Here is a 27,404-nt window from a genome sequence, read left to right as displayed (position 1 = left end):
ATTTGGTATTTTAAACCCTAACAGGGAGGCGCCAATGATTTCTCGGGCCAGGCCAAAGCCGAAAGTACGTACGGCTCGTCGCGACTCCCCATGCAGACAGGCCCCGGCCCGGACGAACCTGGGCTGCGTACCACCAACGCGATACTGCCCGAGTGGACCCCACCGCGCAGGCCTTACTGACTGACTGACCGGCCGGCAATTTCATTCAAGAGCCAAACGACAAAAGGAACAGCGCCTCGAACCCCGCGCCTGGCCGCCGTCCACGGCTTTTTTCTTTACTCGACCACGCCCACCAACACCGCCTGACGCTGCCCGCCGGGCCCCACGATGTCTCTCCTCCCTGATCCCTCTCATGCACTGCTGCTCCGATCAAAATAAACAACAACATTTCGTGTAAATAAATTTTCGGCTCAAACAAATTCGAGGCATGTAAAAAAAAACCATGGTGGCAGACAAAAGCGGGGATTTTATGTTCAGACCTTATTACAGGGGAAAGAAAGGAGAGGATTGTATTCGGCCGGAACAATACTGTTTTGTATGGATTCCGTTTTCAATCGATGCCCATTTGCAAACTTTGCTCTTCTCTTCTGCTGGGAATCCATTTTTCGGTTGAGTGAGGAAGGAATATAGTATCAGTGAAGACTGTGCCGTCTGTGCTCATCTGTAAACAGAAACGGAATATCGAATAAATCGCACTTCTGCGGTTTGATTTGAGAGGAGAATATTTTGCTTGGCCCTGGCCTATATAGCAGGCAAGTGGCCAAAGGAAACTTCCTCCTCACATCTCATCTCTAGAGATTAGAAACCAGAATAATAAGAGTACATCTCGATCTGTCACGAGTCCACGCAGTTCCCTTCAGCACATCTGAGATCAGATCCACGGAGAGTGATTGGGCAGAAAATTTAAAGAGATTCTGATTTGTGAAAAAGCACCGTCCTTTTTCTTCAGCAGGTAAAAACCGGGGCAAAGTTATGCAGCAGCGTGATGATGTCAATAATCATCGGTAGAGCCGTGAATCACGTTTCTCGGGTCTAGTAAAAAAAGTCCCATTGCCTTACTACTACCCCTAGTACACGATAATCGCCCTAGCACTTTGGATAAGTAATACTCCTGTAATTTGCTCCTGCTCAGCTCTTTGTACGGGAAGAAAACAAAGTCTCAAGAATTAGGGACACGACGAGACGACACGAAGAACCCTGACGTACTGCGGCGACTGACGGATCTAGGAGAGCTGGCCGCAGTCGGTGATGAGGACGGGCTTGGAAGGCGTCCCGGAGCGAGCACCAACATCCTCAACCGCCTTAACGATCTCCATCCCGTCCACAACCTTCCCGAACACGACGTGCTTCCCGTCGAGCCAGGGGCAAGCCTCGGTGCAGATGAAGAACTGGGACCCGTTGCTGTTGGCCCCTGAATTCGCCATGGAGACGACCCCGGGCCCGGAGTGCTTGTGGACGAACCGCTCGTCGGGGAACTTGGCGCCGCCGTAGACGGACTCCCCGCCGGTGCCGTCGCCCCTGGTGAAGTCGCCGCCCTGGCACATGAAGTGCGGGATAACGCGGTGGAACGGGCTCCCCTTGTAGTGCAGCGGCTTGCCGAGCTTCCCGACGCCCCGCTCCCCCGTGCAGAGCGCGCGGAAGTTCTCCGCCGTGCGCGGCGCGTCGGTCGCGTAGAGCTCCATCACGATCCGCCCAGGCTCCGGCTTCCCGCCGATCGACACCTCCAAGAACACCCGAGGGTTCCCAGCCGCCGCCGCCGCCGCCATCTCGCTCGCTCGCCGGGATCGGAGAAGACAAAGGTGCGGATTGATTTAATCGGCGGCGCGGTTAAATGAGGAGAGGGGGGCGAATCTCAGCCGTCCGGTTGGGACGCGTGGCGGCAGCGGGAGGAGGTAACCGCTAACCAGGGAAGGGTTTAGGCGGTGGGGTTTGGGGAGACCGTGGTTAGGTTTGTACGAGGGTTGGGTTCACCGCAGACCTGGAGACCGCACGTGACACTTGACCCGGGCCTGAGCCGGTCAGGGGGGCTGCGTATCAACAACGCGACCTCCTGAGGAGCTCACTGCACTGTGGGCCCAGTGGATCCGATCGGCTCAGCTTTATATCCTTCAAATGCCAAACGAAAACTCCTTGAACCCCGCACGTCGAACCTGGGGCCCAGTAGTACAACCATCACACTAACCGGCCAAATGTTTCTTTAGTCATATCTATTCATGTACCATCAGACTGCTATTTATTTAACCAAAAAACGGTTGTATCCATTGTCTTATTGGGTGTGTTTTACAAAGAATAGTCGAGTTTTACATTCAACTTTGTTCGAAGGAGGTTACCAATAAGCAGCTTGTGCAAAACATATGGCAACAAGATCACCGGCTTGTGTCAATTGATACCGTAAATGGTAACAATCGTTCATGCTCGGATGAGTACGACCTTTTTCCGACAAAGATAACGATTGGAATCACAAGTGTATACTTTCATGACTTGCACGAATAAAACCACAAGAAGAAAAAAGCATGTGATACGAACGTCGTTAGTTGATGCTACCCCGATGTGTTCTTCACGATGTATGGACGGAATGAGCATCAAGAGGACGATATGGAGACATCTCAATATTCCAAAAGCGATCTAGGGTGAGCAGAGGGAGAGCCGAATGAATATATTCACGCGTAGTTGTGACACCGACTGCATAGAGATCGTCACCTTGTTTCCTCTAAATTATTACAGCAACAAAACTCGAAAGCAATCTAGGACAAATAGAGGAAGAGCAAAACGAGTACATTCACGTGTAGTTTTGATGCCATAAGATCGTCACTTGCATGGTCTCTAAATTTTACAGCAACAATCTTATCTTTTAAAAATTGTTACGTGCAACATAAAAAATGTGGAGACCAAATGATGATATTCAATGCATCCTATCGCTCGCGGAAAGAAAGAACTCACATTTCGACGGGTATTGATTTGACCTTTTCCGTCACATAGGTATTCACTTTGTTAGAAAACTGTCCAAGTCAGACACCACAACGTGACGAATCATAGACGTTCTTCTCCGAAAGCGCGACATCCCACCAGATCGGGCCATAGGGAAGTCGCACACGCAATGCTTGCCGACTAATGCCGTAAACGGCAGTTCCTTTTCAGCATTCGAGATGCACGTTCTTTTGAAGCATACTACCACCATCTGACGAAGATGACAATCGGAATCAAATGTTTATACTTTAACATCTCACACTCGGTTAGAAAAAAAAAGCCATGAAAAGGGCGACAACGGTGTACCGCATGAACTTCTAACATGCTTTTCCAGCACGTATGGACAGAATTCACGTAAGATAGCCGTCATGGCGAAATTCGAACCGAGAGAACGACGTTAAACCGTTCCAAGATTCCGCAACAGATGGTGAACAAAGAAGGTGGAAAAAGAATCAAAGAGCACTGTCACCAGGAGCCATCGTGTTTGCCTCCTCAAAATTCTGCAACTACGAATTTTCCTTTTGAGATTCTTCCGTTCTTGCAAGTTGCAGCCTCACAGTTAGGCCATCTTTGGTCTACCGACGGCAGAGTTTCTTTTACTGTCCAAGAACTCTGCCCGTCCGTTATCGCGGATCGGGTTGGGCTGCACGTTCGGCCCGGGCCCGGCCCACAGTTTGCACATGCAGTCCGCGTGCTTCTGCAGCGAAGAATATCGCCCCACTGGCACACGGCATATCCCCTTCTCGCCGCGTCCGTCCTGGTCCGCTCGTCGCCCCCGTGCACCCTGGTCCATGCACCGCGTGTCACACATCCATGCCCCCCCGCACCACCCGGTCTTGGTGGACCAGGCTCACTTCCAAAAGGAAAATATCCTCGCTAACCCTAGTCCCAGCCCAACCAACCCCCAAGTAACCACGGTCCCAGCCCCAGTTACCGCCTACAGAGATCCAGAACCTTCTCGCACGAAGAACTCTTCCCACCCACGGCAAATGACACCCGCGGCCCACTCCACCGGTCCCCACGCCCACCGTACCCCGCAGAGAGAGCCACCCCGTGACCCCACCTGTCATCGGAACCGGGGTGGGAAAGGGTCACGTGCTTCTTGTATCTACCAGGGAACCCAACCCTAGACTTAACCAGGGTTGCCCCAACCCCCGTCGCCTAACCTCCCATGGTTACCTCCTGCGGCAGGATATTGCGCCACGCGTCCTTAACGGACGGTTGATCTGGTCGTCGTCTTGGACCGGGCCGCCTATTTAGCCGGCGCCCGGTCTCCTCATCCAGATCGCAGAGCCCGAAGCGAAACCCAGAAACCAGATCCCCAAATCTCAAAACCCTAGCGCCGGCGATCCCGAAGATGGTGAACCCGAAGGTGTTCTTCGACATGTCGGTGGGCGGCGCCCCGGCGGGGCGGATCGTGATGGAGCTGTACGCGGACACGGTCCCCCGCACGGCGGAGAACTTCCGCGCGCTGTGCACGGGCGAGAAGGGCGTGGGCAAGTGCGGCAAGCCGCTGCACTACAAGGGCAGCAGCTTCCACCGCGTCATCACCGACTTCATGTGCCAGGGCGGCGACTTCACCAAGGGCAACGGGACCGGAGGCGAGTCCATCTACGGCGAGAAGTTCGCCGACGAGAAGTTCGTCCACAAGCACACGGGCCCCGGGGTGCTCTCCATGGCCAACGCGGGGCCCAACACCAACGGGTCCCAGTTCTTCATCTGCACCGTCAAGACCCCCTGGCTCGACGGCAAGCACGTCGTCTTTGGACAGGTCGTCGACGGGCTCGACGTTGTCAAGGCCATCGAGAAGGTGGGATCCGGCAGCGGCAAGACCTCCAAGCCCGTCGTCATCGCCGACTGCGGCCAGCTCTCTTAGATCTGACGCGTCTCCTTCGCCGCCGTCTCCGTCTTCATCGTCGTCGTCGTCGTGTCGTTAAACAAAATAAGATCCGAGTCTCGCGTGTCGCTATCGTGTCTGTGTGAGTGAGTCTGATGAGATCTGGGTTTAGGTTGGGCTTCGGGCCATAGGGGTCCGTCTGTGTCATCCGTCTGGCTCTGGAATCTTTATCTATTGTCTTCCTTCCATGTATCCTGCTGCTGCTATGAGAAACTTTCGACTTGCTGTCTTTGTGTCTGTTCCTGATCTATACTCGTGCACTAGTACTAGATCTTTTTGCTAATCCTTCCAATAAAGAAACTCTGCGCAGTTGTTTATATTGCCGATGCGCAGTTTGCTTTTGTTTTGTGGGGATGAACAGCACTAGTACTTTTGAGAATCTGGATGAACAGTACTATGCGTGGGGAATTGTTTCTGCTCTTATCCGATTTCTCTTTTGTCATTATCTTTTTTTACTTGAGCGAACTCTCTTTTGTCATTCTCGATAGAGGTTAGATCGGCGTGAGCCCAAGAAGGCCCATTCTTATTCGAGCCCCTATAAAAGGCGGCCAGGCCCTGTATTATTCCAGCCCCAACGAAAGGCCTAATTCTTATTCCGTCCCTTTGACCAATTAAATCGAACTCGTTGGCGGATTCGAGATCTAAAATACGATTTGGATGGTTTGCATAAAAGCGTTCAGTTCACCAAGTTTGGAAAAGAATGCACGACAAACTTATGGACTAAAACTAAGAATCCACTACAAACATATGGACTAAATTACTCTCACCTGCTAAGGGGTATTCATATAGGTGTTCGTTGTAAACCACTCATTTTTCTATATATATATATATATATATATATACTTTTTTTTTCTGAGGGAAGGCCACCATGGCTAGCTTTATTACTCCCTCCGTCCTACAACAGATGTCTCAATTTTGATTAAATTTGAATGCATCTATACACTAAGTCATGTCTAGATACATCCAAATTTTGACAAACTTGAGACATCTTTTGTTGGACGGAAGAATAATAATTAAACAAGAGTAGCAAATGACTCTTTTCAAATGGCTGGGAACAATATCGGAAATTCCTGAAGAAACCAATGCTCAAACACAAAGATGCCTAAAATGTTTGGTTTGTGGACAAGGACTCAACGAGGCACACAGCTCAGATACTCCTCGCTTAGCCTAAAATGTGTTCCTGGTGTGCAAAAACAGGCATCGACTTTTAGAATGGAGCATATTACGTCGTTCGAATATGGAGTACACAGTAACAGCATACAGAGCTCACTAAATTGCCAAAATATAGCGCAGTACTTCTTAAAAGCCGTGGATTTGTTTTGAAACAAAATAACTGGCATAGACGTAACATACAACGACTAGCATCCCACAAAATTTCAAGGTCAGATTCAATCCAAGGCTCTGTAAAAAAAAAGACATGTAGAAAATTGTGACTCGGTGGATGCATGCTGTATAAATATTTTTTTTGCAGGTCTGTATAAATATTGTTGATTTCCCCACAATTTTGAACTGATGAATTTCAGTAGACCTCAGCTTTTGCACAACAAGAACACAATACAAAATCAATGTCAAGGTCTTGGCTTTATAATACTATAAAGATCAGGAATTCATAGGAAATTGATACACCAGGAGTCCATAAGTCCGTTAAAGATTAACGCATTACATCCGCTTAACATTATCAAAAGGTTCCTGCTACAGTTAGGGCCATAACTAGGCTATTCGTTAACTTTAAAACAAGTGCCATCGTTCTATATACTCCCCTAACAGCCATCGTTCTATGTACTCCCCCTTAATGCCATCAAAGCTGATACCACCATTCAAGAACACGCTGGTACACGATATCACGCTGCCTCGCAATATATCTTCTCGCAGTCATATCATAGGAACCAGTTCTCCGCATGAGCCCCTCTTCCTCGGTTAGATCACCGAGGCCATTTGGTTCAAAGGTGCAAAACCCACTGCCGAGCGTGTTGGCCTTCTCGGAGTCCTTGACATGGCGCTTGAATTCCCTGAAGCGCAGCGCCTTCTCCTCCTCGTCCTTGTACCTGCGTTCGTACTTGATCATCCACTCCTCGAACCTCGCCTTCAACGCCGCCTCCTTCGTTGGATCCTCATCAGTTAGCTCGTGAGCCCTCGTTGCATCCTCATCGGTTAGCCCGCAAGCTGTGACTAGGACAAAGGTAAGGTTCATGGTTAACAAGATGACAGATAAGAAGTCCGGGCACAAGATCTGTCGTCAGATCAATTTCCTTGCCTGTTGTTGGTACCTCTGCATCTTTTTTGAGATACAACATTCCTCCAACCAAGGCAGAAGATAAGGCACCCACAGGCAGAATACTAGCATACAACTTGCCACCCTTCGGGAAACTGCAAACGATAACTTGCGTAAATCAGAAAGCAACAGCAAAAATCTAATAGTACACTCATGTACCAAACTTTTATTTGTACGAATCATTGCCCCATCCCCTTCCTATTGTTTTCACATTGTCACTGACACTCTGACAGCTGACTCAAAATTTAGTTTAGTAATAATGGAATCTGCCTTAGTGAACTGCTACAGAGTGTCAGGGTTTTGTAAGAATTGCAAAACACCGCGAAGCTCTTCAGACATGTAAACTCAACTACCAACGTACGTAGCGTTCTCATATCACAGGAGTTAAATACCATTTGATTGCTAGCTAGATGAGACTGATTGGGACAAAGATCCAGTTTTTGAATCAGATAATTCTGGGAGCCCCAAAATAATGATAAGGCAGATAGCACTGAGGCTATAAGGTTTTGTTTGAAATTCCAATGATATACTTGAATGTTGATTTGAAGAATCTAAACAATACTATAACCAGACATAGTTACAAAAGCACCATTAAAATCTACTACTCCCTCCGTTCCATAATTCTTGTCTCAAATTTTCCAAAAAATGGATGTATCTATTCCTAAAAAGTGTCTAAATACATGTAATATTTCGACAAGAATTATGGAACGGAGGGAGTATATAATAGACAACAACTTGGTCGAAAAGATTTTTTTCCCGGAATATACAGCAAACTCTGGCTTTCATGTATTAGCAGGGGATTCATGATTTTGAACTGTATTTGTCAATCCTTGTGACCATAAAAACCAAATGCATCTTGTGCTTTTAATAATCAGTTTAGTCCAAAACAGTGAACAACCCACGATCAATACCATAACTTCCGGAGATACACAAGCATTAGTCATATTTTTCATCCTGTCTAAGTCCGTACATGTTGTTTCTCGACAGTCGGTGTTGCCTTTTGCAGCTAGATTTGGGTTTCTTTGACCAGCTTGCAAATCCTTGGGTCTAGCTAACATGCTGGTCTTATAAACCTCAGGATCAATCACAATCCGATATGATATGAGCCTGTTTTGTATGGTTTCTTGCTCAGGATTTGACAACATAAAGGGCTAAACAAAAACCTGATCTGGCAAAAATTCCATATACCATTGCATGAGCTGGAGCAGGCCAGCAGCAAACCTGATTGTTCTTGTATCTGCACTGGCATTTGTTTCCTTTTCGTTTGTGTCTAAGGGAACCCATTTGAAGGAGGTACACATATCCTAAGTCCATGTTTCGGGAATATAAACTAGTTTCAGCATGAGGTTGCAAAACTTGCCGATCAAGATGGGTTTGCAGAAAGAAGAAGAAAATAACAGGATTTCTACTCTATGCATATGAAGTTGAATTTCCTACCTTACATACTAAATATTACTGACGATTTCCAAAAGTCCATTCCAAAAATCATAAACATAATGGTGAGAGTTAATCAAATTAAGCTTGCACTCCTACCTGCCAGAGGAGCCAAATCCCCTCGCATGATCAGCAATGTTCCTCTGCACCTGAGAGAGGAGGGATCAATTAGCCGCACGCAGACGCATGATTGATTGATTGAGAATTTGAGAGAGAGGTAAGGCGTACAGATTGGTGTTTAAGCCACGCTGATCCTGCACGAATCCGGTGCCAGGAGAGCCTCCTCCCGACGACGAGAGACCCGGAAAATCGAAGCGGCGACATGCTTGCTCCGATCTAGGTTTTGTTCTTCTTCGGCTTCACGGGGATATCTTTGATTTGTTTTTTGTTGAGAAAACGGGGATATCTTTGATTCGATCCAGGGGAAGTCTCGTGGGCTAACAGGCCGCCTCGCCATTCGGCCCATCTTTGGTAGGCCGCATCCTGCTAGATCATTAATAGCGGCCCAAAGCCCAAAATGAGCCACTCTGTTCCGAGCAAGCTGTGCGTCGCCGTTGGCCGCGCCTCTGCTTCCCCGCACTCCGGCCGCCCTGCGCTCTCCTCCGCCCGAGCTCCTAGCTTCCCGCCGCCCGCACCCCACCTGCGCAGATGGGCCGAGGGAAGAAGCGGCGGCGGGAAAATGACTCGGAGGCGCCGCGGACGATGCACCCGCGGAACCGCTACGCCGCCGCGCCGCCGGACTTCGCCGCGCTGGCGGCGCTCTACCCGTCCTTCGCCCCCTTCGTCTCCGTGCCCGCGGGAGGAGGCCGCGCGTCCGTCGACTTCACCGACTTCGACGCCACGCGCGAGCTCACGCGCGTGCTCCTCCTCCACGACCACGGGATCAGCTGGTGCGTGCAGCCTTTTCTTCCCCTGAACCCTATTCCATTCTCGGTTGCTTCACTTCGGCTGTATCGAACTAGATGAGGTGGTCATTTCGTCTATGAGGTGTTGTGCTGCTGGAGAATTGCAAGGGCACTCCTGAATTCAGCTAACTGGGGTTGGGCGCATCCAGTTTCAGTCACGTGTAATCTGACACACCTGTCGTTTGCTAAAATAAAACATTCATGATCTACAAAAGATCATTGTATCTAGCCTTGCATAACAGTATATCGTGAAGTTCCTTTGCATAGGAGAAAAAACGGAACAATGTGCGAAAAGGGCTGTGGAATGAAGTTCTTTGCTGTATTTTCGCAACGCTTAGCATCATAAGCAATGCCATTGGGAACTTCTGCAGAAAGTAGCCGTTCATCAATCTAAAGAATCATGCTTAATGTACACATCACATGCCATAACTAGGTGTCCTTACTCTTCACTTTGGTCATGCTGAACTGCGGCATTGCAAACCATATGTTATGTATGTCATTGTCTTGTTAATTTGCCGTCCCGTGCAAAATCGAGCCTCTTATCGTTTCTGTTTGACACTTCAATATATATTATACATGATTTTTGCAAGAGTAAGTAAATTATTTGATATAGGAGACTTGTTAAATCAAAGTTCAATTAGATATCCTTTGAGAAAAGAGTTGTCAGCTCTCATATTTGTAAAAATACGAGTCACTTTATTTTGAAAAAATATTGAAGTTTGTATGTCGCACACAGTCCTTGTTTGTTCTTTGCTAATTGTCATGATTTAATATGTGAGCATGATATATATCGCTGTTACTGTCAGGTGGATTCCAGATGGACAGCTTTGCCCTACTGTTCCAAACAGATCCAACTACATCCATTGGATTGAGGATCTTCTCTCGTCCAATCTCATACCACCCATATCCAGCTCAAGTGAGAGAGTGAGAGGTTTCGACATAGGCACAGGTGCCAATTGCATCTACCCTCTCCTCGGGGCATCTTTACTGGGTTGGAACTTTGTTGGATCTGGTATGCTTTTGATCCTGTGAATTAAAAGTTTTTTGAAGCATGGACTACTAAATTAGTGGTATTTTGGTAACTTTGCTAAACTAGAAACACCTACGCTCAGTTGGCCTTTTGTTTGTAGATGTAACTGATGTTGCTCTCGAATGGGCTAAGAAGAATGTGGAGAGCAATCCACATCTGGCAGGTCTTATTGAGATAAGAAATGCAAATGAAGCACCCTGTTGTTCCAAATCTGAAACAGTTGACGAAGAACCAATCAGGGAGAACACTTCAGAGGCAGTGGACAATGTGGTGAGGTCAATACCACCTATTCTTGTGGGTGTTGTGAAGGATAATGAGAGCTTTGACTTCTGCATGTGCAATCCACCTTTCTTTGAGAGTATGGGGGAAGCTGGTCTTAATCCAAAAACTTCGTGTGGTGGAACTGCTCAAGAGATGGCTTGCCCTGGTGGTGAGCAGGCCTTTATAACACATATAATCGAAGACAGTGTTTCCTTTAAAAACTCCTTCAGGTAATTAAAATCTTATCCTACAATGATCATGACATGCATATGTTTTTCTGTTGTTCATGATGTCTCTGGATTTTATGTAGGTGGTTTACATCGATGGTTGGCAGAAAAACAAATCTAAAATTATTAGCATCAAAAGTTCGTGAAGTTGGGGCATCAGTTGTGAAAACCACTGAGTTCGTGCAAGGACAAACGGCTAGATGGGGTCTTGCATGGTCATTCATTGCTCCGAGAAAAATGGTTATAAGAGCCAGCATACCAGGAAAAGTTCACCATTCTTTCATGCTTCAGGTTGGCATCATGTCACCTTTTATTCCTCAATCATGCATTTTGTTGCTTGTAGTTGCATAATTTGGTGCCTCTTTTGCACCAACAATATGCTTGTGTGTTCAATTTTGTTCTACCTTTGATATTAGTGGTTCCTATCAGAAGGGCACTGTTCTTCAATGAAATACTTCATGTTTGAGGCAGCTATCTTCTCAAGTTCTCCTCATCATTGTGATGGTTGGATCTCTGCATCGTAAATAGCATGCCTTAGATGTTCGAATCATTATTATTTTGGTCTGGCACTCTGGCTTGCATATTTTGCCCTTGTAAAGTTGTAATAAGGTTGAATTAAAACTGATGGTCAGCCTGACATAAAAATATATCTGTCTCCTCTCTCCTCAGTTTCTCATTCTGAGCCAACCTGTATATATATTGGAATTTTTGTTTCCTCCATCGAGTACTATTTTTGCTGTTTAACTTATGTGCTTCAACATATGTCCTTTACATGATGAATTTTCAGGGTCATCGACACATATGTGGTGCATTCAAGGTGCTGAAGTCAGCTGAGACCTTTTTCTGTGCATCTAATCTATCATGTAAAACCGATTCTGTGTCATTTTCTATTGATGTAAGAATCTTATTAATCTTCTGCCTATTCTTTTTCTTACATCAGGACTGAGACCCATGCTGATGTGTCATTTTATTTCTGCTGTCTTATTGTATCAATCTCTTGTTAAGAGTTGTGTGAAACATTTGTTTAGGTTACAATACCAGATGAGCAGACTCAGGCTGCAGTATTACATGGTGATGACTTTCCTGGTGCTGTTGAAGACAACTCTACAAAGCCGCATAGTGCTATTACAGGAACATCCTTTCGTATTTCGGTATGTTTGTAACATACAGTATGCAACTCATCTAATACCCATTTGGACATTGCTTCACAAACAATTTATCATGCCTTCTTTCCCTAGGTGTTTGAACAGATTCCCGGCACACTACTAATCAGAGGTTCATTATTGAATAAAGCACTGTCAGGTACTCTTTGTTCTTTATGTCAAAACGTCACTTTTCTTGGTCCATACTCACCGACAGCCTTTTGGTTTCCTTAAAAAATGCTCATATTTTCTTGTTCTTATAGTTTTTATGTTCTAGTTTTTATCATTTTCCCCATACAGGTGCGAACCTAGATTCCATTACATTATAATGGAAAGATAGTTCAGGATACAAGTTGACCACACAAGCTAGGTTATTTACCGAGTAGTATTTTTTTTGTGGACAACACCCCACAAAGCAAAAAAGCATACTTCCAGAGGTCAACAGAGTTTTAGCAACAGCATCCTAGCCATAATACATAGAATTAACGGGAGCATAGATCAATCGGATATCATCATTCTGACAGCCTTCAAGCGCTCCTGGCACTTGCAGTGAAACCTCCTCTGGGTTTGCTTGAGCATGTTGAAGCAGTGCTTCCTGAATTCTTTTTGCTCCCACTATGTGGTCTCCTTTATCTTCTCATGTTGCAAACCTTCCCATTATATGCAACTACACTCAGTTCTCCAATCCTGAGCATGTAAATGATATATCTGTTTGCGTCTTCTTCCTGTTCTCATAGAAAACACTCAATGCTGTGCACAATGCTAAAGCTTCGGGCATGAGATTTAAAACTTGATTCTATCTATCTCCATAGCTCCTGCATTTCTGGAGGATTTGTTCATTTCAATATATGATTTGATGTCTTTTGCACTCTAGTGTGCTCTGTGATCTAACGAAATCTGCTGGTGGAGAAAGAAATTGTCCTTCCACTAATTGGGTGCCAAATATCCTCTGACATGAAAAATTGTGTAGCATTAGCTTGTGATACTTCGCCAAGCTGTGTTGGTCCCGTAGTGATGGCATGGTCCTGATAATAGTTGTCTATCTAGTAAAGAGGGTTGGCACAGTGGTGCACTGGTACTGATGCCTAGCTGGCTCTAGCATATGGCATGTCACCGCCTCTGGACAGCTGCTAGTGGCTAATCGCACAAAGGAGACATAAATGACACTTGAAGTTCAACGTCCTATGGAGGCTGGCCGGTTGGTCTGCAGGAGGCAAAGCCTGTAGATACGGATCATATGTCATGTTGGTCTTCAAGGTGTCTCCTTTGTATAGACCGTCCTTGCCATTGGCAATAAATATTCAGGTTGTACAGAGAAGTTAACCCGAGAGACTCTCAACTCTCAAACATACGTAGATCATCCCATGGTTTAGTGTGATATCACTTGTCATTATTTTGATTACATGATTCCAGCACAAGGAACATGATGCTCAGTTTGTGGTTCATCGGTATTAGTATTACATGTGCATATGGATGAGTACTTTGCTCATGTACTGCAATAGTTCCACTGTACTCACGAATATCAAGTTATGAATTCAGGTTGTACAGAGTATCTCTTACGTATATATTGGATAATAGCTTCTCACAAAGGTTGAGTGTTTTCTTTTCTGTTGCTGTGGTGACAATGAGACTGAACCACTGGTATCCTGTGTGCAGGTACCTTCTCATCATTGTTCTCGCAGCTGGAGGACACTCTAAAGGAGGAATTCTGCCGTAAGGCCCGGTAGTTGAACACCTTCCACCCTCTGTTAAAACTTGATGATCAGGCTATCATGCTTTGGGATGACCGCGGCTTGATCTAACTCTTTCTGACGCCGAGAAACATGAAGCTTGGGAATCATGAGGCAGCAATGGTCTGGCCGGCAGCCACAAGCAGCAGGTTGGCTTGAGCATGGGTTAGCAGTATTGCTTTGGGCCTCTCTGCTGCTTGCCCGAATCTGGAAAATGACTCGACCGCGCTGTTCGAGAGAACCCTTCTTTTTCTCCCCTTTTTCCTTTTCCATATTCTGCAGTGACACCCATAAGAAAAATTTACCCCTCTTTTCTGTATGACAATGGCTGTGTGCCACTCTTGGATGCTGGGAGCTGTATCCACACCTATGTAGTACTAGAAGAAATACACCGTGTTTGGCTCCTTTGAAATGACGCAGGGAAACTGTCATTTGCAGTACCCCGCAAAAAAAAAAAAGAACTGTCATTTGCAGTTTGCATGATTTGTTGGATTCCTGGGTCCTGTAGATCTTGCAGAACCAAAATTAGACAGGAGTAATTGGTACAGTATAAACAATAGATACTGGTAGTAAATTTAAAGGGTCATCATCAGTCGGTCGTGCCAAAAATAGATGAATCCTCTGGTAAATGACAAATAATTCATGTAGCAAGAGTCTATTGGATTTGTGGCTGGCTCTTCCCAATGAATGCTTCAGAGGTGTTCTGTTTGTTTTCGATGACAACCGCCCTTGGATAACATGGATCCATAATACGGAGTAACATATAATATTCGCTAGTTAACATTAAACAATGAACAAGGCATCCTCCCAAAAAAAAAAATCACATCACAGCAGTGTCGAGCATTGATTCCCGTGCGCACCCGATCGAGCCACCACCCAACTACCCTCAGGTTGAGGGCGGCCCACCTGTCAGAGCCCCGGACACCTGGCGAGTCCTGGTTCTGACAGATGGGCGACGCACACGTGCAAACCTGTGCCCCACACGTCAGTGGTTCTTCGCCCTTGCGGTACACGTACTTCCGACCCTTCTCGTCCGTCCGTTTAAACTCCGTGGCACGATCCCAGCCGCCCGATCCGTTTCGCCTTCCTCGTATCCCCCGCCGCCGGCTATATATATGGCCCCTGCTCCTTCTCCTTCTTCCCCCCGAGCAGATAAGATCGTTCGCCGCACGCCGAGAGAGAGAGAGAGAAAAAAAACACTTAACCCTAGGTAGGGTTTGCTTGCTGCGGACGGGCGAGCGATGGCGATGGAGGCGCGGCTGAAGGGGACGGTGAAGTGGTTCAACGACACCAAGGGGTTCGGCTTCATCTCCCCCGACGACGGCGGCGAGGACCTGTTCGTGCACCAGTCGTCGATCAAGGCCGACGGGTTCCGCTCGCTGGCCGAGGGCGAGGTGGTCGAGTTCGCCATCTCTGAGGGCGACGATGGCCGCACCAAGGCGGTGGACGTCACCGGCCCCGACGGATCATTCGTCCAGGGCGGCGGCGGCGGTGGTGGGGGTGGTGGTGGAGGCTTCGGATCTCGCGGCGGCGGCGGATCTCGCGGCGGTGGTGGCTTCGGGTCCCGCGGCGGGGACGGATCTGGCGGGTATGGTGGTGGATGGGGCGGCGGCGGCGGCGCGAGGAGATCTGGTGGTGGGGGAGGCGCCGGTGGGGCCTGCTTCAAGTGCGGCGAGCCGGGGCATATGGCGAGGGACTGCTTCGTCTCCGCTCCCGGTGGAGGTGGTGGGGGCGGTGGCGGCGGGGGTGCCTGCTACAACTGCGGCGAGCCTGGACATCTCGCCAGGGACTGCCCCACCAACGGCGGCGGCTTCCGCAGCGGCGGTGGCGGCGGCGGCGGCGGCAACTGCTACAACTGCGGCGAGCCTGGACATCTCGCCAGGGACTGCCCCACCAACGGCGGCTTCGGCGGCGGTGGCGGCGGCGGGAGGTTCGGCGGTGGGGGCGGCGGTGGCGGCGGCAACTGCTACAACTGCGGCGAGCCCGGCCACATGGCCCGCGACTGCACCAAGTGAGAGATCGATCGTTAGTTCGTTCAACCAACCACCCGATCTCCCGATTATATCCCCCATCTCCATATAGATCTCCGCCTAAATACCTCTCCTCTTAAAGCCGGCCGGCCGTCGGAGTTATTGGTCTTAGTTTTGCCGATGGATCTGGATTGTTAAATTTGGAGCGCTAGCTTGCTTGGCTTGCCTGAGCCGCTTCCCTCAGTTTATTTCCCCTCCCCCTTCCCCTTCCCCGTCGTTGGATTCTGTTGGTCGTCGTCGTCGTCGTGTGATGCTTTTGCTATGAATTGGGTCTGGTCTCAGTACTCTGGTTAATGTTTTATGATCGTCATGATGGATTGGTAATTCATTTTTCCTGTGCCTGTGGTGATGTGATGAGGAGATTTCAAAAACAATCTCTCGCTTTTTTGGTTCCATCGAGAATTAAAAGTTGGTTATTGTCCGCTATGATCTATCTCTCTTTATTGTCAGATCCCAATGATTAGTGTACCCTGTTAGTATTGATTAATCCTGGCTAGTACTAGTATGCATTCATGATTCATCTGCTATGCAGAAGTGAAGTTATGCTTGGGTTTAATCGTAGTACACTAATCCGCTCCCGCAGCACACTCTCTGTCACCTGCTGAAGTTTATGCAAACTTCTTGCTTTGGTTAATCCTAGTAGTTAACTATATGTTGCACACTGTCACCTGCTTTACTTGCAGTACAAAAGGTGAATTAGTACTATGCAGAGTTCTGATTGGGTTAATCGTAGTAAACTAATACTCCTACCACTGTAGAGCAGTACAATGTCATCACTTTCTTTAGCTGCATTGCAAAAGTAAAGTTTTGTTTGTTTGGGCTGAACAATGAGAGGTAGCTGTACTACCTTTCTTTGTTTTTGCAGCGGAAAGTTACTGTACTGCATGCTGTGTGTACTTACAGTAGTATTTAACTTACCTCCATCCTTTTCCTTGCTCTGATCTCTGACGGTGTGGCACGCGCGAGTGGTGTCAGTTCCCCAACCATGGGGTGTCATGCCCTGTCTGGTGCTCTTTTGGAGTATCACTAACACTGGTTCAGACATCTGCTTGCTTAAATCTTGGATGCTAGACCCTAGAGACCTGTGAGCATGAACTGTGAAGTTTTCATGCTTACTTGTACTAATTAGTATATCACTCTTAATCTTTGATCACTTGGTCTGGATAGATAGAACTGAACGTACATGTGCTGTACAGTTTGGTTGATGGGATTGGAGAAAACAAAAAAAAGGAACAGACTGGTGCTGCTGGTACCCTCCTGATAGCACTGCTGGAGGTCTGGAGTATAGGTTACTTATATTATTTTCAACAATAATATTTCTAGTAGTAGTACTAGTACAAAAGCCTGAGAAGCATCGTCAGGTGGCCGGCTCTTTCTCGTGCTCGAAAGTTTACTGATGACTTGTTCTGCTTCTTGTGCTGCTGCTGCTGCTGTGACTGTGCATTGCTTGGCTCTGTCGGTGTCTCGTCTCGCCTGGCTCTTGTGCCTATCCACGCACTGTGCTTTGCCTCCACATGGCACTCTACCAGCTGCTACACGCCACTCGAGGCTGCTGTAGCTCTCCATCCAACAGCAGAGGTAAAAACCAGTCCCTTTTTTTACCACTCTGCCCCTCTACTGCCCAACCCCATACAGTGATTTTCGGCGTCTTTGGGTCTCAGCTCTGAAGAAGCCGGCGCCGAGTGTTATTTTTTTTTTACCAGAACAGGCCTTCATATCTTTGTTATCGGTCAAAAATAGTTCAGTAAACAAAATGGATTCACTAGCTAAAATTGATTTTGACAAGTCCCAAGCTCCATGGCAGTCTCCATTTGGTCACGCATTTTTCTTTCTTTCTTTTTTTCTGTTGAACCAATCAAGAAAGATGGATGATGCGCGCCGTCCAAGGTGCGGCATGCGGCACATAATCTAGGCTTAGACTCTAGACGCTTCTTTATTCCACATTGCGATAGACAGGGCCATAGCCATACATACACAAATTCGTTTTCCTTTTCCATTTTTTCGCTTTTAGCTTTCCATTTTTCTTTTTTTGCTTTACATCTCCCCAGAGCATATGTGCCCGATCCGAGAGCTAGATTATATTCTTCCCGTCACCCATATGTAACTTGCGTGCTTCTATATTCTTTGGTCGGAGATATTTTGTTGGGTTTTTGGGATGATTGTGCTAGCAAAGCATCCATGAGCGTTTCGTTTGTAGAATTTGTAATGTAAATCAGGCATGGCTCCGTTTGCTACTGCGGCATTTTCAAACTTGAACCGGCACTTCTTTTGTATTCGCTCCGATGCATAATAAGTGTTAATGATTTAGTACGAACTTAGTGAGGAAATGATGACGAGTTTAATTACATTTCGCTTTTTCTTTGACAAGTCTAATGGGTTGTTGTTGACTCGTGGTTCTGGATTGTCGTGAACGGTTCGGATGTTAAAATGCGTGCTTTTTTATAAAAAAAACATCGTTCTTTGTAGAATTGAGCTAGCACGGACAAAATGTGTTACCCTTCGCCCACTAAAAGTGATTATGAAAAGAGTGATGATACATCTTCATTTGCTCCACCCCCGCTGGTTCATCATCGTTGATCTCGGCTTGCCGGCTCCATTGACCACATCTTGCACGGTTATGCCGCATCTCGCCGCCCCGTCCATTGATCCACCTTGTTGCCGGTCGCTCATCCTCGACAATCATCCCCCTAGGCTCAAGAGGAAGAAGGGTGTCGCAACAATGTCTCTCACCCCACAAGTGTGTTGCACCCTGTTCCTATCTTCTCGCGCTGTTCACTGAGGAATACCAGGGAGGAAGCGTTCACTCTGTAGATTTTGTCAACAACAGAGAGAGAGAGAGTAAAAAGCTAACTGCTCCCTGCCATGTAGGCTCCACGCGTCATCCAGACACCCCGGTCGTGAATCATGAACTGGGCTTTGGGCCCCCAAAGTCAAAGCCAGCCCAGCCTATCTTGCCCAACCTCGTCGCCGTAATCCAAATCCAATCCACTTCCGGGCTTTCGAAGGCGACGACCGGAGGAGATGGCGGCGAGCACCTTCATGGGGTCGCCGTGGCTCCGCATCAGGCTGCTCCCGTCCGCGCCGGCGCAGCGCCTCCTCCGCCGCACGCTCTCCGTCCGCGCCTCCGCCTCCGCTGGCGACGACGGCGGGCCCGTCCGCGTCCGCTTCGCGCCTTCCCCGACCGGCAACCTCCACGTCGGGGGCGCCCGCACCGCGCTCTTCAACTACCTCTTCGCGCGCTCCAGGGGCGGCAAGTTCGTGCTCCGCGTCGAGGACACCGACCTCCAGCGCTCCACCAAGGAGTCCGAGGACGCCGTCCTCAGCGACCTCTCCTGGCTCGGCCTCGACTGGGACGAAGGTAATTACCGTTGGTTCGTTCTTCCGAGTCAATCTACAGCTTCCGATGATGACAGATTTCTGTTGCTGCGTTGGGTTGTTCCGTTCCACTACGGAGCATAGTTTGCAATGGTGGAGTTGCTTCATTCCGCTTTGTACTTCCGTTGAAGTATTGAATCAGTAGAGTTAACTCTTCTGCCTATGAATTGTTAGAGAATGCCAGTGCTCATTTATATCACCTGTTTAGGTCCGGACGTTGGCGGCGAATTTGGCCCTTACCGCCAGTCGGAGCGCAATTCACTATACAAACAGCATGCCGAGAAGTTGATGGAGTCTGATGCAGTTTATCGCTGCTTCTGCTCCAGCGAGGTACCCCGTTCCCCACTTTTGACCTCCATGTTTGCCGCCTGCATAACGAGAGATGATTTTCATGATTCCAGTTTCAAGTATATGTGATGTAGGCTGTTTTTTCTGCATCTTATTAGCATGGAACTTAGTAAAATTCTCCTATACTAGTATTCTCTTGTTTGCTTTTGAGTAAAATGCTTGGGCTTTTGTGCTCCTAGTGAAAATTTTAATGTGACTAATGCTACAATGACCCATGTCAAATGAGTCGGTTAAAACCCAATGAACAATTCAGGGATGTTGTTTCAAGTAGACTCATGATCCGACCTGTCTGTAATATTCACTAATCAAATATTAGCTAGTTTGACAATTGCTATTATGACTTCAGGAACTTGAAAAAATGAAGGAAACTGCGAATCGGATGAAACTTCCTCCTGTATACATGGGAAAGTGGGCAACTGCTTCAGATGCAGAAGTACAACAGGAGTTAGAGAAAGGGACACCTTATACTTACCGTTTTCGAGTGCCAAAGGAAGGTTCACTGAAAATCAACGACCTTATTCGCGGCGAGGTAACGGCATAAAGTACTGGAGCATATGCTTTGGCATTACCATACTGCTACGCTACTGTTGTGCTTAAAATTCAAAATTACAAAATGTGCAAAGTTATATACATACACTGAACATCAGATAGTTTTATAAAGGTCAGTTGGAATTTAGACACGCTTGGGGATTTCGTGATTATGAGAAGCAATGGTCAGCCAGTGTATAATTTCTGTGTCACTGTTGATGATGCTACCATGCGCATCTCTCACGTTATCAGGTAAGAAAAGTTATCACGTTTTGGTCTTTGCTCCTTATTTTGTGGCCCTGAAGTCAAGCATTCTCATGTTTTTTCCAGAGCTGAGGAGCATCTACCAAACACATTGCGGCAAGCTCTCATCTATAAAGTAATTTTCTGCGCCTGCTTTTATCATAATTATAGTCTTATAGATTCAAAATGACCATCCTGACATAAAAATCTGCTGCAATGTTACAATCTTCTGCAGGCTCTTGGATTTCCAATGCCTTTATTTGCTCATGTCTCACTCATTCTGGCTCCTGATAGAAGTAAACTGTCTAAACGTCATGGCGCTACTTCTGTGGGGCAGGTAACTAACGGACTGTTGGAAATACCTGGTGTTTATGTGCATCAAAATATGTGACTAGAAAGCATATTTTTGATGCAATTATCTCTTCATTTGTCTGTATTGTTCAACTAATTACTCACAATTTCATGTTTTTCCCTGGTCTATTTTACTTTTGAAAGGTAGGAAAGTGAAACATTGTCTTTTTTATTTCTTTCTCTCCACAGTATAAAGAGATGGGCTATCTGCCTGAGGCAATGGTAAATTATTTAGCACTCCTCGGATGGGGTGATGGTACTGAAAATGAGTTCTTCACTATTGATGACCTAGGTTAGTTTATGAATGATTCAGTCTCTGCTTTACTGTGGCGATAAAAATCATAATGACCATTTCTTTTATTGACTCTCACTTTGTTTTTCTCTTTCTTGCAGTTGAAAAATTCACTATAAATCGTGTCAATAAAAGTGGAGCAGTCTTTGACGGAACAAAATTAAAGTAAGGCTCTCTTTGCTAAGTTTCTCTGGTAAAGTAATCATGGCGAAACTATCAAAATTTCTATGATTCCAATTGTAAGGATTCAGTTCAGCTAATCAAAATGAGTTTGGTAACACTTGATATTTCATGTTTTAAGTTTTGTACCATGGCTTCATTGCAATCATATGAGAACTAATGAGCGTGAGTCTTTCATGAACTCTTTAACAAGCTGGGGACAGTATTGCGAGAAATCCAGATATCAAAAGAAATTAAGGGGATAATGTTAAAAGTTTACTTAAGATTATCCAATGTTGTTGAGGCATTGAGCTAGGAAGCATCTAGAATCACATTGTGCTATACTGCTATTGATGGAATTGACGTGTAAGCTAGATAAATACAGTGAGCTTGAAAGAAATAGTTCTGATGCACCTTTCTTCTTTGATGATAAGTAGTAGTGTTTTAAAGGCATGCCACATCATGGTCAAAACTTGTATACTGGATTTTGTCCACAGCTACCACCACCAAGCTCAAATTTTGTCCTTGTACTTTCTTGGCTTATCCATTTTTACCTTGTGGTCAATCAATTTATATATCTTCTGTCAGATCCTTACAAAGTTACAAATTGATAGGAACCTTCCCACCCACTTGAGCATGGAAAATTGTATATGCGCTTTATTCACATCCATTATTACCTTGTTGTCAATCAATTTATATATCTCCTGTCAGATCCTTACAAAGTTACAAATTACATATTGGTAGGAACCTTCTCACCCACTTGAGCATGGAAAATTGTGTACGTGCTTTATTGATCTACTTTGCTAATGATCAGTTTTGCATATTTATATAGATGGATGAATGGACAGCATCTGCGCTCACTTCCATCTGATTTACTCATCAAGAACTTTGAAGATCGCTGGAAGAACACAGGCATTCTTCTGGAGTCTGAAAGTGGTTTTGCCAAAGTAAGATTTGCATTCACTTGTCTTCCAACACACGAGGGGTGTCTGTGCTTTAAAACTTGCGCTAAAGGAATATGCCAAGCATTCTATACAGCATTTGGTTCCATGAGTTTCTGTTCCTTTCTGACCACCACCAAAAGGAAGCTATGTACAAGGCAGCGTTCTTGTTTATTCTTGATACATCATCAACAAATCCTCTTTTCTTTCATTTTCTTGCAACATCAGGATACTTCAATAATAATATGCACTATTTTGCGCAGGAAGCTGCTGAGCTTTTGAAGGAGGGCATTGATTTGATAACAGATGCCGATGCAGCCCTTTCGAATTTATTGTCGTATCCCCTTCATGATACTTTAAGCAGGTATGCAAAACAGTGCAGCTTATTACATTCAACGCCTCATTTATTTACCATTTTCTTGAAACTACCTTCAAAATTGTTGCCAAAGGTGTAGTCTAGTAAAAAAATTCAACTGAGTTGCTAGTTGTGATAGGCCTGTTCCAATAATCCCATGCTTTTTAATCTCCAGTGATGAAGCTAAACCTGTGGTGGAAGACAAACTTTCTGAGGTTGCATCAGGTCTCATTTCTGCTTACGATAGTGGAGAGCTTTGTCAAGCAATAGCTGAAGGCCATGATGGTTGGAAGAAGTGGGTGAAATCTTTTGGGAAGTCTCACAAAAGGAAGGTCAGTGTCAAAGATAGTAAATTGTGGTTTTGCCTTTGTTGCCACCGGAATCTAAAGAGTGTCCGTGTCCATCCAAAGCAGTTCTATCTTTGAACTGACTCAAAACGTGCATGCAAGATTTATTACCATATTCTTTTTCAGCCCTACCAGAATCGACAACTTCTTCTGGAAGCAACCGATCTCACCTAAACCATGATAACTAGAGATGATGAAAATGCAGCTATAACAAATACTCATTGTTGATCTCTCCGCCAAATGCCAATGCTTTTCCTGGCCATACACAACTGAAAGAACCAACTAATATATACTCCTTTTCTTGTTGTATCAATCTGTGAAACCAGGGAAAATCGCTGTTTATGCCGCTGCGAGTGCTGCTGACCGGGAAGCTTCACGGGCCTGAGATGGCCAGCGCCATAATCCTGGTGCACAAAGCCGGCATCTGCAGAGCGGTCGCCCCTCAGTCCGGTTTTGTGAATCTCGACGAAAGGTTTCGGATCCTGAAGGAGGTGGACTGGGAATCACTGCATAAGAACCAAGAGTCCCCGGCTGAATCTGCTGCCGCTGTTCCCGCCGCTTCATAACTTTTCCTTGTAGGGAGTTGAGCATAGAGTGAGAGTGTGTGAGGGCTTCCTTTTTCTTACTTCCTTTTGTTTCATTTTGCGTGTGTAATGATACCGAGGATTTGGTCCTTTTTTCTGTATTTTTTTAGGCTATTTTGCTTAATTCTTCTGTTGCTGCTGGAGAACATATACTAGGTCCGTCTAGTAAGCGGAGTAAGATGTAAGAACAGTTGAGCGCTTTAATAATGTGAAATTTTCCTTTACCACATGACAGGTTCATGATATATTCGACGATGAGACAATATGGAGATGTTTTTTACGCCAATCTGCGTGGTTGCTGCATCCAAATTTTTATTTCTATCCTCCAATTCTCCAAAAGAAGCCAATAATAATTATTAATAAATCCATCTTTAGTGTTGGGCACGTCTAAAATATACGGAATATGTATTTCTGAATAAGAATATAGTTTCTCGTTCCCTATCTCGAGCAAAATAACCCTCAAATTCCACCTCCTGAAGAATCTCAGCCGCCGCCCAAACCCTCTCCAGTCTCCAGACTCCACTCGCGCGCGCCGGCGGCTATCCGGCCCAAATTAAGTACAGCGCCCGCGAAAACCTCGCCGCGAGCTCCGGGGGGTCCTAAAACCCTAGCGTGGCGGCGGCGATGGCGTCCTCCATGCTCTCCGACTGCTCCTCCTGCGCCGCCTCCCGCCTCCTCCCGCTCCGCCGCGCCGCCCTCCACCCGCCGCCCCGCTTTCGCCCTTTCCCCGCCGCAGCGCCGCCGCAGCCCAGGCCTCTCTTCGTCGCCGCCCCACCGCTCCCGCTGCTCCCCCGCACCCGCAGCATGGCTTCCTTCTCCGCCGCCGCCGCCGCTTCCGCCGACCCAGGTTCGCCCCCACTGACTTCTCCTCATTCCCTTCGTTAGCAGTCATGCAAGTATCCGTTTCGTGTCGAATTGTGGAGACTGGTGACATCTTCATCAGCAAAAAGCACAACCTTAGACAGTTTTCCATTTCTGCTGCATTAGTTCAAGTTACAGACAGCAATGGATGATTTATGCAACGAGATATTATTTTTGCCTATGTACATTTGTTGATCTCTGTTTTTTTTCTGATGTGTTACAATTCTGTCGATGGATTTACCTGTGCAGCAACTGTCGTGGCTGATGCTCCTGCGGCCAAGATCATCAACGGGAAGCTGGTAGCGGAACAGATAAGGGAGGAAGTCCGCGTCGAAGTTGCCAGGATGAAGGACGCGATCGGGGTAGTGCCTGGGTTGGCGGTCATCCTGGTTGGGTCGAGGAGGGATTCCCAGACCTATGTGCGGAACAAGAAGAACGCGTGTGAAGCGGTCGGTGTTAAGTCGTATGAGGTCAACTTGCCGGAGGACTGTTCCGAGGATGAGGTTATTAAGCATATCGAAACCTTCAACAGCGACCCGTCGGTGCATGGCATCTTGGTTCAGTTGCCATTACCCTCCGTGAGTTCTCAATAGTCGCTACTCTATCTGTTATAACTGTAGAACCTAATTTTGTGTGTCGGTGACTTGTATATTTAAAGTTTAGTTTAGTTTTTTAATACCTGGCGATTGCATACCTAGATAATATGATTATATAGCCTGCCAATGAAATACCTTTTAGCCTTTTAGGCATAGTAGATCTTGTTAAGGCTTCAATAATGGTGGAATTCCCCTACCGTACACCAAATATTTCCATTCATAACTCTGCCTTTATGTTGTATGATTGTTACAGAAACCATCTGTTGCAGTTTTTGGACCTCATGAATAATATAGATGAACATGTTTTTTGGCTAATAATCATACCTGTGGGCTTTTGTTGGTTGTCAGTGTTCTTTTCAAATTGATTATCTATGCTGATTCTCGAGCTTTGTTGTTCACGCATGTGTTGGAATTAATCTGCAGCATATGAATGACGAGAACATATTGAATGCTGTTAGTATCGAGAAGGACGTTGATGGATTTCATCCGCTGAATATTGGACGACTTGCAATGCAAGGTCGGGATCCATTCTTTGTTCCATGTACCCCTAAAGGATGCATGGAGCTGCTACACAGATATGGAGTTGAAATAAAAGGGAAGAGAGCTGTTGTAATTGGACGAAGCAATATTGTGGGGATGCCTGCTGCTTTACTCTTGCAAGTATGAACTAGTTTTCCATTTCAAATATTTGGACTACTTTATTTCAGTGTTTAACATCTCTTAATATGATTATTAGAAAGCAAATGCAACTGTGAGCATTGTACATTCAAAAACCAAGAACCCTGAGGAAATAACAAGACAAGCAGATATTGTCATTGCAGCTGTTGGAGTTGCTAACCTGGTCAGGGGGAGTTGGATAAAGCCTGGAGCTGCTATTATTGATGTTGGCATCAATACTGTTGATGTAAGGCACCTACTTTTCCAGCTAGGACCTTTTCATATCATCTTTTATTCTTAAGGTGACTTGTTTTATCAATAATGTTTGCATAAAAAAAAATGGGGCTGCACGCTTTTGTAATATGTTTTTTGGGTTCAAATATGCAAAATTTAGACAATCTCAGAACACGGGGCATTTTACATGATAATTTTGGGGGAAGAAGGGTTATTCTTCAGGTCCTTACCTGGGATCAAATCCTACCTGCTAAGGAGCTACGCAGTCTGGTGCTCCCACCATTAGAGAGACATTGATGGAAGTTGCAACTGGCTTCTTAAGTTTCTATGAACCCCACATTTGGCTACTGCTGGTGAATTTGTTGACATCCTGTTTTAAGCTTGGGTAGGTTGTAATGATCAATCAATTCAGAACTCTATTAATACTTGGGAATGTTCTATTTGATTCACAGTGTCCAGTGTGTTCTTCTTTCTCTACTGGTCTGCCCATTGCAGCACATCTTTATTGCTGTTCTTGCATCATATACTTACCATGGATTTGAAATGCATCAGGATCCAGCAAGGCCTCGAGGCTATCGGCTCGTTGGAGATGTCTGCTACGAGGAGGCCTCAAAGGTTGCAGGGGCGATCACGCCAGTCCCCGGCGGTGTTGGGCCAATGACAATTGCGATGCTTCTGTCAAACACACTCGAGTCAGCTAAAAGGATCCACAAATTCGAATAACTGCACAACCCTATACTGAGAAGGGAGAGTGCTTACCCTTGGGTTTAGTAATGCCAAACAAGGTTTTGCCAACTGTTTTATGTGCCTTTTGTTGCACCAGAAAAGGACAACAGAAGTCATAAAATAAATTTTCAGCAGGGATGAGAAATTTATCCAAACGATATCGTATTCAGTTATGTTGCATGGAAACCGAGTTCAATCCGGGGTACTACTTAGGTCAATTCGAGATATCAGCTAAGTTTGTATTGACTATCGATGCATACATTGATGAGATGAAATCAGCAGTGCTTGCTTACATAATTTGATTGGGTGTATCAGTGGTGGGTTCCCTTGTTGATGTGGCAGCACAGGAGAGGGAAGGAAGCAATAAGCTCCAACCTAATCTATCCAGTTGGATCCTGGATTTTATTAGCTGTCTAGACTATTTTATGTATGGCACACTGCACTCATATGCATATATATGATGGTGTGTTGGTTGTTCCTAACTGCTCCCACTCACAGCTGGATGGAAGTTAGCTCATGAACCATTTCTGTCCAGACAAGTAACCAATGCAGTTTTTTAGATCACATATGTAGGCATGATGTTGCTTGCATTTAAATGTTGGCAATGCTAATCGGTGGAAAAGCAAATGCAAGCATGATGGCCTCTTTGATTTGTCGAAAATTGCCCAGTTTCTGCAAGAATTGAAGTGATTATATATGAAACTACTGAAGCCCTTATATTTTCCTTTTAGTTATTTAGACAAAAAACTTGAATTGTTTCGAGGAAGTGAGTAAAAAGAGAGTTTTCCAAGCTTCACAATATCTGGATGCTCTGTGCAGTTCTGAATCTTGCTGTCTTGTCTTCCATCACAACCAACAAATCGTACTTTTCCTTTTTCTGGCAAGAACGCCTAGTGTGCCTACATACTCGCC

General features: G+C 46.0%; 7 protein-coding genes across 9 annotated transcripts; 5 read left to right on the top strand and 2 right to left on the bottom strand.

Moving 5' to 3' along the window:
• Positions 1 to 918: 918 nt before the first annotated feature.
• LOC100842051 (peptidyl-prolyl cis-trans isomerase) lies at positions 919 to 1,792 on the bottom strand. Its single transcript, XM_003573521.4, has one exon. It carries the CDS (start codon positions 1,764 to 1,766, stop codon positions 1,224 to 1,226), a length of 543 nt encoding a protein of 180 aa, XP_003573569.1. The 5' UTR covers positions 1,767 to 1,792; the 3' UTR covers positions 919 to 1,223.
• Positions 1,793 to 4,234: 2,442 nt separating this feature from the next.
• LOC100844579 (peptidyl-prolyl cis-trans isomerase) lies at positions 4,235 to 5,102 on the top strand. The gene has a single exon (XM_010235430.3). The coding sequence runs from the start codon at positions 4,325 to 4,327 to the stop codon at positions 4,841 to 4,843; it is 519 nt and encodes a 172-aa protein (XP_010233732.1). The 5' UTR covers positions 4,235 to 4,324; the 3' UTR covers positions 4,844 to 5,102.
• Positions 5,103 to 6,426: 1,324 nt separating this feature from the next.
• LOC100839113 lies at positions 6,427 to 8,969 on the bottom strand. 2 transcript variants are annotated; one of them, XM_010235429.3, is made up of 4 exons: positions 8,799 to 8,969; positions 8,670 to 8,719; positions 7,119 to 7,231; positions 6,427 to 7,027 (listed from the first exon to the last, which is right to left on the bottom strand). In XM_010235429.3, exons 1-4 carry the CDS (start codon positions 8,892 to 8,894, stop codon positions 6,663 to 6,665), a joined length of 624 nt encoding a protein of 207 aa, XP_010233731.1. In that variant the 5' UTR covers positions 8,895 to 8,969; the 3' UTR covers positions 6,427 to 6,662. The 2 variants fall into 2 exon arrangements, with proteins under 2 accessions (XP_010233731.1, XP_014757218.1); XM_014901732.2 differs by having other exon boundaries at positions 6,427 to 7,033; positions 8,799 to 8,960.
• Positions 8,970 to 9,094: 125 nt separating this feature from the next.
• Positions 9,095 to 14,323, top strand: LOC100835129 (U6 small nuclear RNA (adenine-(43)-N(6))-methyltransferase). 2 transcript variants are annotated; one of them, XM_010235428.3, is made up of 8 exons: positions 9,095 to 9,460; positions 10,282 to 10,487; positions 10,588 to 10,996; positions 11,077 to 11,284; positions 11,781 to 11,888; positions 12,022 to 12,144; positions 12,232 to 12,295; positions 13,792 to 14,323. In XM_010235428.3, the coding sequence occupies exons 1-8, from the start codon at positions 9,219 to 9,221 to the stop codon at positions 13,860 to 13,862; spliced, it is 1,431 nt and encodes a 476-aa protein (XP_010233730.1). In that variant the 5' UTR covers positions 9,095 to 9,218; the 3' UTR covers positions 13,863 to 14,323. The 2 variants fall into 2 exon arrangements, with proteins under 2 accessions (XP_010233730.1, XP_003573546.1); XM_003573498.4 differs by having other exon boundaries at positions 9,097 to 9,460; positions 10,606 to 10,996.
• Positions 14,324 to 14,990: 667 nt separating this feature from the next.
• On the top strand, positions 14,991 to 16,321 carry LOC100837495 (glycine-rich protein 2). The gene has a single exon (XM_003573506.4). It carries the CDS (start codon positions 15,107 to 15,109, stop codon positions 15,878 to 15,880), a length of 774 nt encoding a protein of 257 aa, XP_003573554.1. The 5' UTR covers positions 14,991 to 15,106; the 3' UTR covers positions 15,881 to 16,321.
• Positions 16,322 to 18,866: 2,545 nt separating this feature from the next.
• On the top strand, positions 18,867 to 23,647 carry LOC100832669 (glutamate--tRNA ligase, chloroplastic/mitochondrial). Its single transcript, XM_003573490.4, has 12 exons — positions 18,867 to 19,253; positions 19,479 to 19,600; positions 19,965 to 20,147; positions 20,280 to 20,398; positions 20,477 to 20,525; positions 20,625 to 20,726; positions 20,930 to 21,032; positions 21,134 to 21,197; positions 22,024 to 22,138; positions 22,396 to 22,496; positions 22,663 to 22,819; positions 23,161 to 23,647. The coding sequence occupies exons 1-12, from the start codon at positions 18,917 to 18,919 to the stop codon at positions 23,398 to 23,400; spliced, it is 1,692 nt and encodes a 563-aa protein (XP_003573538.1). The 5' UTR covers positions 18,867 to 18,916; the 3' UTR covers positions 23,401 to 23,647.
• A 240-nt stretch (positions 23,648 to 23,887) lies between these two features.
• Positions 23,888 to 26,792, top strand: LOC100830842 (bifunctional protein FolD 4, chloroplastic). The gene is made up of 5 exons (XM_003573484.4): positions 23,888 to 24,265; positions 24,529 to 24,857; positions 25,299 to 25,535; positions 25,612 to 25,779; positions 26,319 to 26,792. Exons 1-5 carry the CDS (start codon positions 24,043 to 24,045, stop codon positions 26,487 to 26,489), a joined length of 1,128 nt encoding a protein of 375 aa, XP_003573532.1. The 5' UTR covers positions 23,888 to 24,042; the 3' UTR covers positions 26,490 to 26,792.
• Positions 26,793 to 27,404: the final 612 nt, after the last annotated feature.

This window comes from Brachypodium distachyon, chromosome 3 (assembly GCF_000005505.3).
Source record: "Brachypodium distachyon strain Bd21 chromosome 3, Brachypodium_distachyon_v3.0, whole genome shotgun sequence".
Classification (NCBI taxonomy): Eukaryota; Viridiplantae; Streptophyta; class Magnoliopsida; order Poales; family Poaceae; genus Brachypodium; species Brachypodium distachyon.
The sequence above is the reverse complement of the archived record's forward strand: the minus strand, read 5'-3'. Positions and strand labels throughout refer to the sequence as shown.